General features: G+C 52.9%; 3 protein-coding genes across 3 annotated transcripts in view; 1 reads left to right on the top strand and 2 right to left on the bottom strand.

The window, feature by feature from the left end:
* Nucleotides 1-4,668, bottom strand: part of VOLCADRAFT_89824 (uncharacterized protein) — a gene marked incomplete at both ends in the record, with an annotated part of 35,308 nt that extends 30,640 nt beyond the window's left edge. The window contains 4 exons of the mRNA XM_002949468.1: nucleotides 67-129; nucleotides 193-255; nucleotides 4,196-4,223; nucleotides 4,625-4,668. Coding sequence (XP_002949514.1) covers nucleotides 67-129; nucleotides 193-255; nucleotides 4,196-4,223; nucleotides 4,625-4,668 — 198 coding nt within the window. The remainder of the gene's footprint in view (nucleotides 1-66; nucleotides 130-192; nucleotides 256-4,195; nucleotides 4,224-4,624) is intronic.
* A 1,600-nt stretch (nucleotides 4,669-6,268) lies between these two features.
* On the top strand, nucleotides 6,269-9,966 carry VOLCADRAFT_89825 (uncharacterized protein; the record flags this gene model as incomplete). Its single annotated transcript, XM_002949352.1, has 3 exons — nucleotides 6,269-7,057; nucleotides 7,964-8,032; nucleotides 9,907-9,966. 3 exons carry the CDS (start codon nucleotides 6,269-6,271, stop codon nucleotides 9,964-9,966), a joined length of 918 nt encoding a protein of 305 aa, XP_002949398.1.
* Nucleotides 9,967-11,833: 1,867 nt separating this feature from the next.
* The window catches only part of VOLCADRAFT_59445 (uncharacterized protein), a gene marked incomplete at both ends in the record, with an annotated part of 14,144 nt that continues 9,724 nt past the window's right edge, over nucleotides 11,834-16,253 (bottom strand). The window contains 7 exons of the mRNA XM_002949469.1: nucleotides 11,834-12,087; nucleotides 12,262-12,310; nucleotides 12,929-13,076; nucleotides 13,323-13,491; nucleotides 13,826-13,989; nucleotides 14,355-14,513; nucleotides 14,878-14,969. Coding sequence (XP_002949515.1) covers nucleotides 11,834-12,087; nucleotides 12,262-12,310; nucleotides 12,929-13,076; nucleotides 13,323-13,491; nucleotides 13,826-13,989; nucleotides 14,355-14,513; nucleotides 14,878-14,969 — 1,035 coding nt within the window. The remainder of the gene's footprint in view (nucleotides 12,088-12,261; nucleotides 12,311-12,928; nucleotides 13,077-13,322; nucleotides 13,492-13,825; nucleotides 13,990-14,354; nucleotides 14,514-14,877; nucleotides 14,970-16,253) is intronic.

The raw sequence follows: 16,253 nt of genomic DNA on the forward strand, positions 1-16,253 counted from the left end.
CTGCTGCTGCACCTGCCGTGCAGCCGCATGCTGGGCCGTGTTGCGCTGCTGCTCCTGCGCCCTCACCTCGGGATTAGCACGGGCAACGGCACGCTGCACAGTGTTCTGCAGCTGCTCCTGCGCCCTCACCTCCGGATCAGCACGGGCAGCGGCATGCTGTGCAGTGTCATGCAGCCGTTGCTGTGCCCTCACCTCCGGGTCAGTACGAGCAGCCGCGTGATGTGCAGTGTTATACAGCCGCAGCTGCGCCCCCACCTCCGGGTCGGCACGTGCAGCTGCGTGCCGTGCAGCATCCTGCTGGCGCTGCAACACCCGCAACTCAGGAGGGGCTGCGGCACGCTGTGCAGCTTTCTGCCGTCGCCATTTAGCCTGTAATTCCGCAGCAGAAGGTTCAGCAGCCTGTTGCTGCTCCTCCACCGGCGTATCGACAGCAGCAACCGCTTGCTGGCCCTCTGCGGACCCCCTTGAATTAGCTGGCGCGGCTGTCTGCTGTGATGCAGCATGCTGCCGCTGCTGAGGTGCTTGGTCAGTGCACAAATCACTAAACGGACGTGTTCTCCCACAACGGAACCCGTCTGCAAGCGAACCGAGCCGAAGCCGCTTCGAAGGAGGCCGATCTGCCATAAAGACCTAATGATCTAACGAGGCGAACACGAGGCGAACACGTGCGAGGTGGACACGTATACTAATTGAGCCGTTAAGAATATCAGCTCGTCAACGGCGGAGAAGGCGAAAGAAGCGAAAAGAAGGAGCAAAAAACTCGAAAGTATTTCGGCACAGTGACAAGGGGAATTGCGAGAAGCACCAAAGCTTAAAAGTGAAGAACGGTGCTGTATGAAGCGCGTACGGCATTCATTCCGACGCGGAAGCGCGTTTTGAGGCGTGCATCAAATTATGCGGTAAAGCGCGCGTTGAATTCCGCGGCTAATTGTACATTGAATTGTGCATCGAATTGCGCATTTAGAGCTGTGTGAATCGTGCTGTATGAAGCGCGTACGGCATTCATATGAAGCGCGCATCGAATTATGCGCCAAAGTGCGCGTCGAATTCCGCGGCTACTTGTGCGACAAAGCGCGCGCTGAATCCCGCGGCTAATTGTACATTGAATTGTGCATCGAATTGCGCATTTAGATCTGTGTGAATCGTGCTGTATGAAGCGCGTACGGCATTCATATGAAGCGCGCATCGAATTATGCGCCAAAGTGCGCGTCGAATTCCGCGGCTACTTGTACGTTGAATTGCGCGTCGAATTGCGTGTTTAGAGCTGTGCGAATCGCGCCGTATGAAGCGCGTACGGCATTCATTCCGACGCGGAAGCGCGTTTTGAAGCGCGCATCGAATTGTGGTCCTATATGTTTATATGTGCATATGAAGCATATGAAACATAGCATATGAAGCATACGAAGAAAAAAAAAAGAGCGCAAAAAAAAGACGCGCGCGCGCCGGGGATTGAACCGGCGCGAGGTGGACAGATGGACAGACGGACGGACGGCGATTCGGCCCAAGGCCTCCGCTAGAGTACTACGTAGTCGCTACGGCTACGGACAGCGAATCGGCCTAAGGCCTCCGCTAGACTACTACTAGAGCGCGCTGTTCGCGCGAGTGGGCCGTAGCTCCGTAGCATAGCGTAGCATAGCGTAGCATAGCGTAGCATAGCGTAGCATAGCGTAGCATAGCGTAGCATAGCGTAGCATAGCGTAGCATAGCGTAGCATAGCGTAGCATAGCGTAGCATAGCGTAGCATAGCGTAGCATAGCGTAGCGTAGCGTAGCGTAGCGTAGCGTAGCGTAGCATAGCGTAGCATAGCGTAGCATAGCGTAGCATTGCATAGCTATGATCGCATATGCTTCATATCGCATATGCTTGCACATCGAATGCGGTATATGCTTGCAGATTGCATATGCTTGCAGATCGCATATGCTTGCAGATCGCATATGTTTGCACATCGAATGTGGCATATGCTTGCAGATCGCATCTGGCATATGCTTGCAGATCGCATATGCTTGCAGATCGCATATGCTTGCACATCGAATGTGGCATATGCTTGCAGATCGCATATGCTTGCAGATCGCATATGCTTGCAGATCACATATGATTGCACATCGCATGTGGCATATGCTTGCATATGAAGCATTTGTGCATATGAAACACATGTGCATATGTGCATATGAAGCATATGTGCATATGTGCATATGTGCATATGTGCATCTGAAGCATATGTGCATATGTAGCATATGAAGCATATTAAGCTGCACATCGCATGTGGCATATGCTTGCATATGAAGCATTTGTGCATATGAAACACATGTGCGCATGTGCATATGAAGCATAGGTGCATATGTGCATATGTGCATATGTACGGCATATACGGCATGTACGGCGTGTACGGCATTACTGTTATGTAACAGAAGACTGCATCTGCTTGCATATCGCATATGCTTGCACATCGAATGTGGCATATGCTTGCAGATTGCATATGCTTGCAGATCGCATATGTTTGCACATCGAATGTGGCATATGCTTGCAGATCGCATCTGGCATATGCTTGCAGATCGCATCTGGCATATGCTTGCAGATCGCATATGCTTGCAGATCGCATATGCTTGCACATCGGATGTGGCATATGCTTGCAGATCGCATACGCTTGCAGATCGCATATGCTTGCAGATCGCATATGCTTGCAGATCACATATGATTGCACATCGCATGTGGCATATGCTTGCATATGAAGCATTTGTGCATATGAAACACATGTGCGCATGTGCATATGAAGCATATGTGCATATGTGCATATGTGCATATGAAGCGTGTATCAAGCGTGTACGGCATTACTGTTATGTAACAGAAGACTGCATCTGCTTGCAGATTGCATATGCTTGCAGATCGCATAGGCTTGCATATCGCATATGCTTGCACATCGAATGCAGCATATGCTGCAGATTGCATATGCTTGCAGATCGCATATGCTTGCAGATCGCATATGCTTGCACATCGAATGTGGCATATGCTTGCAGATCGCATCTGGCATATGCTTGCAGATCGCATATGCTTGCACATCGAATGTGGCATATGCTTGCAGATCGCATATGATTGCAGATCGCATATGCTTGCAGATCACATATGATTGCACATCGCATGCGGCATATGCTTGCATATGAAGCATTTGTGCATATGAAACACATGTGCATATGTGCATATGAAGCATACGTGCAAATGTGCATATGTGCATATGTGCATCTGAAGCATATGTGCATATGTGCATATGAAGCATATGAAGCATATGAAGCTGCACATGTGGCATATGCTTGCATATGAAGCATTTGTGCATATGAAACACATGTGCGCATGTGCATATGAAGCATAGGTGCATATGTGCATATGTGCATATGAAGCGTGTATTAAGCGTGTACGGCATTACTGTTATGTAACAGAAGACTGCATCTGCTTGCAGATTGCATATGCTTGCAGATCGCATAGGCTTGCATATCGCATATGCTTGCACATCGAATGTGGCATATGCTTGCAGATTGCATATGCTTGCAGATCGCATATGCTTGCAGATCGCATATGCTTGCACATCGAATGTGGCATATGCTTGCAGATCGCATCTGGCATATGCTTGCAGATCGCATATGCTTGCAGATCGCATATGCTTGCACATCGAATGTGGCATATGTGCATATGTGCATATGAAGCATATGTGCATATGTGCAGATGTGCAGATGTGCCATATGTGCATATGTGCATATGTGCATATGTGCATATGTGCATATGTGCATATGTGCATATGTGCATATGTGCATCTGAAGGATATGTGCATATGTGCATATGAAGCATATGAAGCATATGAAGCATATGAAGAAAAAAAAGAAAAAAAGAAAAAAAAGCGCGCAAAGAAAAAGACGCTCGCGCGCTGGGGATTGAACCGGCGACGTGGTGGACAGAGAGACGGACGGAGGGACGGCGAATCGGCCTAAGGCCTCCGCTAGACTACTACGTAGTCGCTACGGCTACAGACGGACGACGAATCGGCCTAAGGCCTCCGCTTTCCTACTGCGTAGTCGCTACGGCGACAGTAGGGAGGACAGAAAAGCTCCAAAACCGCCCTCTCCAGGCCCATGCATACCACTTGCAACTGATTAGGTCAGGTCAGGTCGCCCACACAGGGCGTGGGCCTACCCCCGTCACCCCCCACCTGCCCTTTAGGGCGCTGATGGGTTCGTCTGCAGCACAGGCAAAAAGGGGAGACTAGGAAAAACTGTTGTGGAATGAATACGCGGAAGGGTAGGAGCCCAAATCGGCTTCTCCAGTTCAGTTCCAGACCTAATCTGGTGACCTAGGGAACTGGCTGCACGAGGCGAACTGCATCCCAGAATGTGATGGTTGTGGTGATTTGGGTCTAGGGTTCTCGGCGGTAATGCTGTGCACACAAGGTGTGACATGTTCAATTTAACCTTCCTTGCGGTTTAGCTGACGCCGGGACCATTCTCCACACCTGGCCAACAACAGCCCATACCATCGCACATCACAGCGTGATAGCAGAAGTCCTGAGGCCTTGCCGGCCTGTTGCAGTGTGAATTAGCGTTACAATACTAAATCGCAACGCGGATAAGACATGACTGACCGAGACAGGTCTAGGAACAGTCTACAAATGTCTGGGGATGACATCTTGGGAACGATACGTTGGTTGGAACAACCGCTCCTTGTTTGGGAACAATCACTCAGCTGGGGTGACACCTCGGTCGTCCCGACCGGGACACCGTACACCAGAAGTTGTTGCGGCCTCCTAAGCAACGAGTATTTATATTCGGGAGGAAGCCTGAGTTGTATATCATTCCCGAGTGAGAGAAAGTTTAGAAATATGTACTTCTACTCTTCTTTACATGGATAAGAGCCCAGATCTTGATGGAGCGAATCCGTCCTGTAAGCCAGTTGGGTTTCACTGATATTACACGCTATCACTGCCTCGTTACCCTTACAGAGTTACCCTTACAGAGCGCCTGATCGCCGCTGGCAGTTATTACTTGCGGGATGTAGGCCCCTTACTTCGCAGGGTCATGGCGGACTACAGTGGAACCCCCCCCCCAGCAGCTGACGGCGGGACACTTCGGCCAAACCCACAGCAGCCTAATACGTGTAATTCTGCCAACCGGACATTTATCGCACTTATGTGTACGGTACAGCTGCTTCAAGGACCAGCTTATCGGCCAGTGTGCAGCTTCGGATATTTTAGGCCACATCAGGCCACACACCCTTCACATTGGCGGCAACAGTACGGCAGCAGCCAATGGCGGCCCAGCCGAGCTGCACAAGGCACACGGCCGGCGGCAGTCGGATGTCAGGGTGCAGCAAACCCTACACCAAACCAGATTGTGGATCGCGCTTTCGGCGGTGGCCAGGAACCTGGGTCTTGCGTGAGCAGCGGGTTCGCCTACCACCTTCGTGTCTGTAGTGTCTGTAGTGTGAGGCCCAAATCCCAGCCAGGGTGCAGTCTTGCCGTTTGCTCTAATTAGCTTCTCCAGTCTGGAGCCAGCAACATCAGCCGAGCCTTGAGCCGATGGAGGCTCGGAATTCGACGCGGCAGGAGAGAAGCGACTACAGCTTCAAAGTTGGGTTCTGAACGGTAGACTGTCGGCTCAGGTCGGCTTGTCAGTTAATTCGTCCCGGTGACAGCCATCACCGGGACATCAAACAAAGTAATTATTATCGCTGTGGGAGTGTCTGTTTTGCCGTAAGCAGGCGGCGCTAGCTGTTTCGTGCCGAGTGCCTCGCCATCTTGCACTTTTGCCGCGGTCGTTGCGTGACTGCTTGTCCTTAATTAAGTTTTCCGTTATGGCACAATCCAACTGCTTTGGAAAGAGAGTTGGTTTAGTGGTTTAGCTGGTGGATTACAAAGTAAACTGATCCAAGGACTGATCCAAGGACTGATGCAATGAGTGAAGGCGACGGCCCGCGACCTAACAGGTGCGGCGGTTGCAAGCTGCACAGGCTGAACGCATCATAAGCCATTCCATCGAGGCAAAAGAATGAGCTAAACGATTTTTCCAATTCTGGGCGACAATGGTGAATTCTGGGCGAACAATCCTGGCAAATGGACCGCATGCATGTGAGGAAGTGGGCCCTACACGCCCGCCACCAGCCAAAACCCGCGGGCGCCGGCTTGCGGTCGCAGCAGACTGAACACTGCTACATATAGGTAGTATATGTTCCACCATATATATTGCAATAAATTCCACAGATTTATCCACTGCTGGAAACCATGGATGCTATGCCAGACACTCCGCTGCACCGCGTCCTGAAGCCGCTAAACTTCAAGCGAGCCAAAGGGCAAGCTGTCGATGGCCGCAGTCAGCGGAGTACTGCAGCTGCTGATGGCATCCACATCTTGCGGCCTCAAAGCGGCAAGCCAGGGAAATCTCCTGGCGTCTCGTTTTTCCACTTTTTTCCGGAAATGTCCGAGGCGGCTCATGCATATCTGGGTGCTGAGGTGTACAAGTGCGGAATTACTGCTCCCAAGACCTCGCTGCCCAGCCATTTTCGCATCGTGTGTGACGGGCCCAAATCATTACCGCTAGTAGCTGAAAACGGTGAGACTGAGATCGTGGAGGTAGGAGTGCACTGGTCCCTCTTCACCACCGAGAAGATGGAGGTTACCGAGTTTGAGGCCAAGTTCGCGGAGCTGCAAACGACCTTCCAACCGTGCAACACCTTCGAGGGCGGGGCTGGACTGAGACAATTCAATGTAGACCTTGACTACCTGCCAACTGACAGGCTAAGCTGTGCGGTGGTGACTGCTCTGGATGAAATGGCTGACATGACGAGCCAGCCCAACACACGGATGTTTGCCAGGGTCTATGCTGGACACATTCGTGCTACTGATATGGAGTTCAAGGATGTGTTGGAAGACCTGCCTATGGCTTGGATGGCAGCACAGGCCTTGGAAGCCTTTGCTACCGATGATCCTATGATGTACGCGGATGCCTTTGAAGTGCAGACCCAGCTGGGCCACCTGTTCAACGAGGATGACTTCAAATTGTCAATGCCCATCCGGAAGCAGGTAAGATTGGAATCTTACACCGTCGACTCACCAGTGGTGCACCACCCTTCTTAAGGTTTTAGGGTTTGAACTCCATATCAGTAGCAGTGCTACTGTAGCATGAATGTGTCCAGCATAGACCCTGGCAAACATCCCATGTGTTGGGCTGGCTTGTCATGTCAGCCATTTCATCCAGAGCAGTCACCACCGCACAGCTTAGCTGGTCAGTTGGCAGGTAGTCAAGGTCTACATGGAATTGTCTCGGTCCAGCCCCGCCCTCGAAGGTGTTGCACGGTTGGAAGGTCGTTTGCAGCTCTGTACTTGTAGCAGCCCGTACAAAGTACGGCGCTATAAATACGTGCGTAGCGCGACCACCAGCATCTCGAGAGGCCTTTTCAGCGGCCAGCTGCTACATTTGGTATTGAGACCTCGTGAAAATTTACGATCCTGAAATCGTCGATTCAACCCCCACCAATCACGCTTGAGTGGAAAAACGGGTTTGGCGACTCAGTGAGCAAATATCGCTCAAAAAAAACCATTAAAAATTAGCTGAACCGACTGGACTGTCTCTATGACTGAAAAACCTGAAGGCTAGGTGCATGAAGGGGAGCACGACGTGACGTGGGCTTGAACACCCCACTGCCTGAGGGTAGGCGAAGGTAGGCACAGGCTGGTGGTATATCTAAGGGCCCGGGACGGACCCCTTCAAAGGGGGGGAATGTAGCAGCCGGTACACAGTACGGCGTTATAAATACGCATGTAGCACAACCACCAGCATCTCGAGAGGCCTTTCAGCAGCCAGCTGCTACAGTACTCGTTCACCCAGAATTCACCGTTGTCACCCAGAATTGGAAAACTACTTTGGCTCACTCTTTTGACTTGATGGCCCTAACTAACTGTTGAAGCCATCCATGTATTGCAAACCAGGTGTCGACATCAGCAGGCAGCAACACTGCAACTATGGAAATGATAAAGTCGTGTGAGGACCCAGTACAGGTACGTATCGGTTTCCCCTTGCAATCCATCTGAGGTGACAGGATGGGATGCAGTATGATGTGTGAAACAGGGGGGTGTATCTTCGCCCGTGGCAGCTACCCTGCGAAACCCTGCCTTCCCCGGTATTTCGGGGCAGTATGATAGCAGAGACTCCTACAGAAGAGGATTATTCCCATTTTTGAAGGAGACTTACAGTACAGGCCAGGCCATGTATGGGATTAAGACAGCAAGGATGGCCATAACCATGTATGTACTATTGCCAAGTATGGCTGTAGCGGTGAAGGAATACAGGCTACAGTTACATGTACCTCTTGTATGGCATTCATCTCCATAGAATTTTTAGGGTCAGGAGCACAACCATCCTCTTGGGAATAATATTATTCCAACTCCTGAGTTACCAGCTGTCTCTCGAATTTATGATCATCTATAGACCATCTATTTTCAGGTCTCTCTATCAGACGATGCCTATAGACCTTCTATACATACAATCTGTAGATGATATATTTCTTGGTCCTATCTATTAGACAATGACCCTGTGGATAGATGATCAAAATATGTTACCAACTAGGTGGTGCAAGTAGTGACAGCAAGGCAACATCCTTGTCCACTGCCCATTGGCTTCATTCTATTTTGCCTGTATGAACAGCACCCTCACACTAATTCGGCATTTTGGGTTGTGGTGTAATGCATGGGCATGCAGCCGCTGTCAAGGCTGCAGCTAGCACCGGAGCCAGCTTCAGCAGCAGGTGATAACATGTGAGGACCTGCAGCTTATGGCGGTTCACTTCTCCAGGATTGCAGCATTGGACCTCTCAGATCGTTCCAGCATGCTACTATGCTGGAGTGATTAGTTCGAATCCTGGAAAGCAAGGGTGGCTGGCGCTGCTTGCTGGGTGATTACCCATCTGCCTCTGTGGTTCTGACGCCTGTTGAGGGGCTGGACAGCCAGTGGGCAAGTGGCAGACGCCCGCTGAGGGCCAGCTGGACAGCCTGTGGGCCAGGAGGGGCGGGTCAGGAGGGTTTCTTTGAGGTCGAGTCTTTTAGCCTAGTAGTAGGGCCTTGGGAGCTCAGGAGGGGTGCTGCTTGTTGCAGGGGGCTGTAGTCAGGGATCTCCCAGGGTTCAGGAAGTAGGGGTCGCCTCGCGAGCGTTTGATCAGGTCATCGCTGGGAGTTCTTTGGTAACGTGTTGTGTGTCGTTCTGTCGCGTGTGTGTCGCCCCGCTGGGGGCCTTGGTGGGCCGCGCGGTGGTGGTGTGGCGGCTGGTGGCCTGCAGTGGTTGGCTGGCGCTGTGTTCTGCTGCAGTGTAAGGGCTCTTGGCAGTTGGTTCCCGCTTCTCGTCTCAACTATCCAAAGCATTGTCAGAAAGCACGCCAAATTCGGCAGAGCCATGAGAATACAGTTAAGAGAGACAGGAGCATAGATTAATTGGGTATTGGACATGACCAGATTTACCGCCAAACTCCAATGGATGCGGTCCTGGTGTTGCAGCATCATGCCTTCATGGAACCTCTTTTTAAGTACCACATTTCATGCCCCAAACTGCGCTGTCTATCATTCTGTGTGGCTTACATGAATTTGCCTGGAATGTATGATGGTGTAAGGTTTGTTGGTCGTGAGCAGTGATGCGAGGGCTCTACCCACTTCGGCAGTGGCACCTCAGCAGCAGACAGCTAGACACAGGGGGCCAAAAGATGCTCTCCGAATTGAGCCAAGTCAACACCATGGCCGAATGAGTCAACAGTTCCGTTCAAGAGGTTTGGGAAAGTGCCTAACTGGTTAGGTTAGACCGGCCCATACGTTCCAGCATCCTCACCTTACATGCTGTCTCCAATTGCATGTGTATGTGTGACCGAGGTTTACCCTCTCACCCTCAGGTGAACGTATGTGGGCTAACTGCAACTCAGTTATCCCCTTTGAGTGCTAGTTTGGGCTGATAGCGCGGTATTTACTTTTCTCCGTAGCTTCTAGGTCTTCAGGTCTTTGTTGTATCACTACTTCAGAAAAGTATCGATCGGTGGATGTCAGAATTCTGTGATATGCCCAGGATACAGCAATTAATGCTGTATCCGCTGATCGGTACTTTTCTGTAATTGTGATACAAAAGTCTTGCCCTTTGGCTTTTGGCTCGTATGGGTAGTCCTACAGGTGTGGGGTCACACACACCCAATCATGTAGCACACACACATATACATGCACACAACCTATACAATACAGCATGGAGATTGCCATGCTGTGTCAATCTCCACTTTCAAGCAGCAGCCGCTGCTGCTGGTGGTGGAGCAGTCACCTTCACACTAAATGATTTCCTTCGAGAATTAAGTTGTATCTATTTTCACCTAACTTTACGAGTTTGTCTGTCCATCCATTCATCAGTGCAATCTACAATGTACGATATAAGGATGTACAAAAGGGTAGATAGATGCGATGTAGGGCAGAAGCGCCCAAGTCCACAAACATCTCCGTTTTTCTCTCTTTTGTGCAGTACACAAGGAGCTAGCCGCACCACTGTACTGCTAGGACCTACACGCACAGGTAAGGCCAGGAAAGGCCGTACACATATACACATACACAAGCGGCACCGATTTTAGTCGGTGTGTGTCCTACTAAGGCCTCCCAATGCCTTTTCCTTATGATTACGAAGAGATGCACACACTCACAGAAGCTTCCTTTTGGCGCATTGTCCATTGACACGGAAGGAAAACAAAGAAGAGCCAACAGGTGGTGGAGAAGGATGGGGTAGAGATGAGAACAACCAATATCATCCCGACTTCACACAGGTCGCATTACCAAATCACGAAGGGTGAAACGAACTAACAAAAAAACAAGTTGAAGAGGTGCGATGGAAGAAGTTTTCATCAACCCCTTTCCCCCTCTCACACTCACACACAAGAATTGTGTGTCATCCTACCCATAAGCCATTTCCCGCCCGCAGCCTAGATCAAGGAAACACACCGTGACCATAAATATCAGTGCAGCACAGCACGAGACAGCTGGTAAGGGCAAGTGTGAGTGCCCCGCGGTGTCAAGGTGCCGGCCTCACTATGCTAGCTATGTACACGCATAAAACTCACGCACGACCACTCGTGCAAACCTGCACGGAAATACACACACGAATTTACATCCGCCTGCTTCGCAAAGCCAAAATGACAAGTAGACGATCTGCAAAACACAACTTCCATAAACACCCGCCTTGAAATTTTCCTTTTGCTTCTCCCCCTTCCTTCCTTCTGCCCTTGTCCCTTCACCTTCCCCCAAACCTGGTCCACAACACCTAGTGACGCTGCGCATCCGCAAAACACATTTCCAACACACGTGCATGCATGTAGTGCGCACGCCGAGATAACAGGAAATCAACCTGGTGGGGACGGGGAGTTTGACCACCGGCTGGACCACAACGTCACCCAACCACTGGGTGAAGCCGTAGCTGCTGCAGCCATGAACCCAGCGACTACACATTTTCGTGAGGCTGCTGCTGCCGTTGTTGTTATTGTTGGCAACGGAGCCCTACCAAGCAGCAGCAGCAGCAGCAGGGGCAGTAGCAGCAATTGATGGCGCCCACCTCCTCCTCATTAACTAGGCGAGGGTACTGGGTGCAGCGGCAATCCTCTCCCACCCTACTTCGTACACCGCCTCCACTGCACTTCACCCTGTGTTTTGCATGCCTGTACGACATGGAGCGCAGAACCGGGGAGTAGTGGCGAGGTGAGAGAGGTGGCGGAAGTAAAACGGGACGGGTATGTGCACATACACTTTTCAAGACGAGAAAAATCCAGAAACTTGGGGAGTCCTAGACCCCCTCACTTACATTCCATATGTACCCTTCCCTTCCGCTGATCCATCTTCTCTACCCCTCCCTCTCTTCAGTCTTTCCCCTCTCCTCCCCAATTCAGCCGCCGCCCCCCCCTCTATCACCCACTCACCCGCCGCAATGCCCTTGATGGTGATCATCAGACAGTCGTCCATCGCGGACACGTAGGGGTGCTGTGCGCCGTCGCCCTTCTTGTGCGGGTCGCGGGACAGAAGATCGATGATCTCCGGGTCGGACGGATTGTACTCTGCGGGAATCGAACAGGGGCCCGGAGAACGACTCAAAAGAGGATGTTGTAAAAAGAAGGGAATCATTGAAACTGCTACGGCCCCAGCGGGCCCCAGGCTGAGGAACGGCGACGCCTCGATCAGACCACCTACATCACATCCCAGACACCGCAACCGCGCACACTCACCCACACCCCCATGTCCCTGCTCCCGGAACTTTCGGAGGCCCTTGAGACTCAGAGCCTGAGAACGACATGGCGAGGGCGGACAGAGGCAGGGAGAGGAAGGCGGCGGGTGGAGGAAGAGAAAGCAGGGCGGACAGAGGGGAAGCATATACGAAAAAAAGACAGAAGGGGGGGGAATAAATGCAGGTACAAGACCGGGCCCCCCTGTCTCAAGCAGGTACACAACACCACAAGCCAACCCCAACCGAAACTCTGGCGACCCTAGGTTGATTCGCCGCGTAAGCGCCAAAACCCCTCAACCTCCCAGTTAGCCTCCCTCCCTTCCTGCCCCCTCCGCATCCCCTCCTTCCATCCCTCCCTCCATGTAAACGTTCACGGGATCGTGCGACCGGATCCCCCCCACCCGAGGTCCGATCAACGGGTCCGGAGGTCTCCATCTTCATCTTCATCGCTCCCCCCGGGGCTCCCCGCTTTCCCCCACCCCACCCCCCCCACACACACCTGCTTCAATCATCAGTGATTCGTCTTAACCCCCCCAGACACACCCCACACTACCCCACACTCGCCTCTTACCGGCAACGAGCCCCCTCCCCACTTCATCCCCGATACCGCCTCCCCTCACGACCCCTCTCTCACTCTCCCCATCACCCGCCGTCAACTTCACCCCCGCACTTACCTGCAGCACGTTGAGCGGCGCCACGTAGGGACTCCTCAGCCGGATCTTCTCATCCAGGTTGGGAGTAGACATCTGGGAGGGGGTGTTGCCCTCCAGCAGCGCGCTCTTGCGGACGACGATCAGAATGTGGGACTGGGTCTTGGACAAACTGGCGGGGCGTGGGAGTTAAATGGGAGAGCGGGTTGTCATTCGACCCATGGGTCAGTGGGGGTCGGCGGGAAGGTTACAGTTACAGCCGAAAAATGGACTGTTGGACACGCGCAGACAAATAGTATCCAGATACACTTACGTATCCAGACCATTCCGGTCTACCACTCCACCCCACCTTACACCTAGGCCCCCCATATACATACACACATACATCATACATATATACACGCACGCACGCACTCACAGGTTCCTCAGCCTCTCTCCCAGGTCCGCCAGCCGCGGCTCCACCAGCGTCCGCTCGTAGAAGGCGGACAACCTGGCATCCGCCTTGGCCAGCACCATCTCTACCAGGTCGAGGGTGGAGGTGAAGAAGGGCCAGTTGGCGTACATGTCCTGAAGTACCGGCTGGTAGCCTGAAGAGAGGGGGGGCCCAGGGAGGGGGGCCGCGGAGGGGGAAGGTAGGGGCCGGGGGCCGGGTTGGAGCTACGCAGCGAGTTGCCCATGCCATGTTTCGTCAAGTGCACAAGTTAAAAGTACAACGGGGGCTGCGCGTACTCATCGAGTGTTCGTGTGTATGTCTGTGTATATGTCTGTGTGTATGTCTGTGTGTATGTGTGTATGTCTGTGTTGCTTTTCTTTACCCGCTAAAGATGTACGGGGAAGGAAGCAAGTGGACTGCAGAACAAGGAGCAGGGATACACACACACATACACCATAGGGCCTCTCCCCTCGCCCCACCCCCCTCACCCCTCTCCGCGGCCTTCTCCAGCGCCTCCCCAATACCCAGCCACACGGGCAGGTGCAGGCGCTGCTGCGTCCAGGCAAAGATCCAGGGAATGGCCCTCAGCGTCTCAATGCCCCCCTGCTTGCGGCTGCTGGGCCGGGAGCCGATATTCAGACGACCCAGCTCACTGCGAAACATACAACCACATACATACACACATGCAAACACACATACAGACAGACAGGACAGAAACCTTGGAGACAGGATTGTGAAAGCAGCGGAGAGGTGAGGGAGGAAGAGAGGACCGGGGGGGGTTTTACGGTGAGTGGGGGGAGAATGACAAGGTGCAAGAGTCCAGCTGCTCCGAAACCAGCTGCGGATGTCGGGGGCAGGGAGATTACACGCGCGGTCACTGACGCTAACCCAAAATGAAAAACCGGGGGAAATGTACGAATGTACGACTGGAATGAGGGGTTTGGGTGAAACATTGAATATTCGAATGGGGGAAAGTGGGGGGGAGAGAGGGGAGGGGAGCCAACAGCACAAACCCACCTCGCTGCCGTGGACTGCATAAAGTAGTCGTAAAACTCCGGTGTACGGTATACGATAGAGCGGTACATGTCGCAACTGTCGGCAGCCAGCAGGGTCATGAGGTCCCGCCACTCCTGCCTGGGGGCGGGGGAAGGATCCAGAGCGGCCTCCAGTACGGCACTGGAGAAGAGGGGAAAGCCGTGCATGTGTGTGTTGGGGGGGGAAAGAGGGGGAAGGAAAAGGGGTTACAAAGACGGTTGGACGCGGTGGGGTATATAAAAGCCGGGAGCCGGGAGCAGGTTTGGCAGGCGCCCTTTGAAGATACCTTGCTCAAGGTGCGGCCAGGCAAGAAAACTAATCCCTCCCTCCTTCCCTTCCGCCCACCTTTTCCCTTCTCCTCCCATCGCTCCCCGCGCCCCGGGGTCTCTATGCCGCCCTCCCCTTCGTCACCCCCTCCCTCCTCACCCCCCCACGCACACTCTCCTCCCCCTAGGGCCCCCTCCCCAGGATCAAGTACCCCTCTGCCCCACACTCCCCCTCGCACCTTGTGTATAGATCCAGCGTACGGAAGCAAACCTCCTTCTCACCGAACTGCTGCTCGATGATCTCCCCCTGAACCGTAACACGGAGGTGACCCTGCGTACGAACATACACACATGTATGTATGTATGTATGTATGTATGTATGTATGTATGTATGTATGTATGTATGTATGTATGTATGTATGTATGTATGTATGTATGTATGTATGTATGTATGTATGTATGCATGTATGACTTAGATTACACTGTGGGCCGCGAGAGCCGGGGGCCGAAGCCGAAACACAGCGCAAGGGTCGGGAGCACACAGCACAAGTCGGTTAGTCTTGTGTGCTCCCGACCCCGGCTCAGACTGCCAACACTCTACGCAGCCACTCCGCAGCCCCTCCCTCCGGGGATGGCGCTGCATTGAATATACCACGAAGGGCTCTCAGGTCCCGCTAGAGCGAGTCCACAAGTCTCAGCTAGGGCAAAGTCAAAGGCTCTCTGAAACAACCCCCAAAAACACCACCAACGAAAACGGGATTCGAAGGGAAAACAAACAAACAAACACAAATTCGGTTAAGGCAGTCCCGGCAGGGGAGGGCTCCTGATATACCTAACAGGCCAACAAAAAAACTCCAAGAGAGAAAGGCTAAGAGAACTCGACACCACAAGACGCCTTGCAACCACCTTAAAACAACTGACCTCCACCACCTGTCCCTTCCTGGGCTGGTCCAGGGGAGAAGTAGCCTTATAAAGAAAAGGGATCCCGCACAAGCCCGATCACCACTGCAGGGGCCCGGGATAGTCCGGCGAAACCACGAAAGCGTTAGCGTTGCCACGACACACAGCTCCTAGACCCTCCAGAAAACCGCAGGGGGAGGATTGTAGCCCGCGCGGCGCCTCCCCCTTACCGCCACTAACCTGAACGGTTGGTCCTCCGGAAACCTATTCACCCTGTCTCGTACTGCACCGCTCTCACCCTCGTCCCTCACCAAGCAACCCTGTCCCACAGAGAAGACGTGTCTAAGTAGATGGCCCTCCTCGGGCCACATCTCCCCCTCATCCGAGCCCCGCTACCACCACCAGACCTCAACCTCCCAAACACCAGAAAACCTACGTCCTTTTGGCGCTCTCATCGCCATCTCCCCCCTCCCCTGTCCGAGCGACCCCACCTCCCCCCGGCTCTCCAGCACCTTACAACCTCGGAGCGGCACTAGGGAAGAAAAAGGGTTCTTCCCTGCACGACGTGACCGCCTCCATTCCCCGTCCTTCTCCTCTCCCTCTCCCGTCTCGGGGTTCCCTCTCACCTATTCCCTTGTCCTCCAACCCCCATCCCCCTCGAACTCCTATACCCCCCCGAGCCCTGCCCTACAAACTAAGCTCAAAGCGCTCTTAG

Source organism: Volvox carteri (genome assembly GCF_000143455.1).
Source record: "Volvox carteri f. nagariensis unplaced genomic scaffold VOLCAscaffold_14, whole genome shotgun sequence".
NCBI lineage: Eukaryota > Viridiplantae > Chlorophyta > Chlorophyceae > Chlamydomonadales > Volvocaceae > Volvox > Volvox carteri.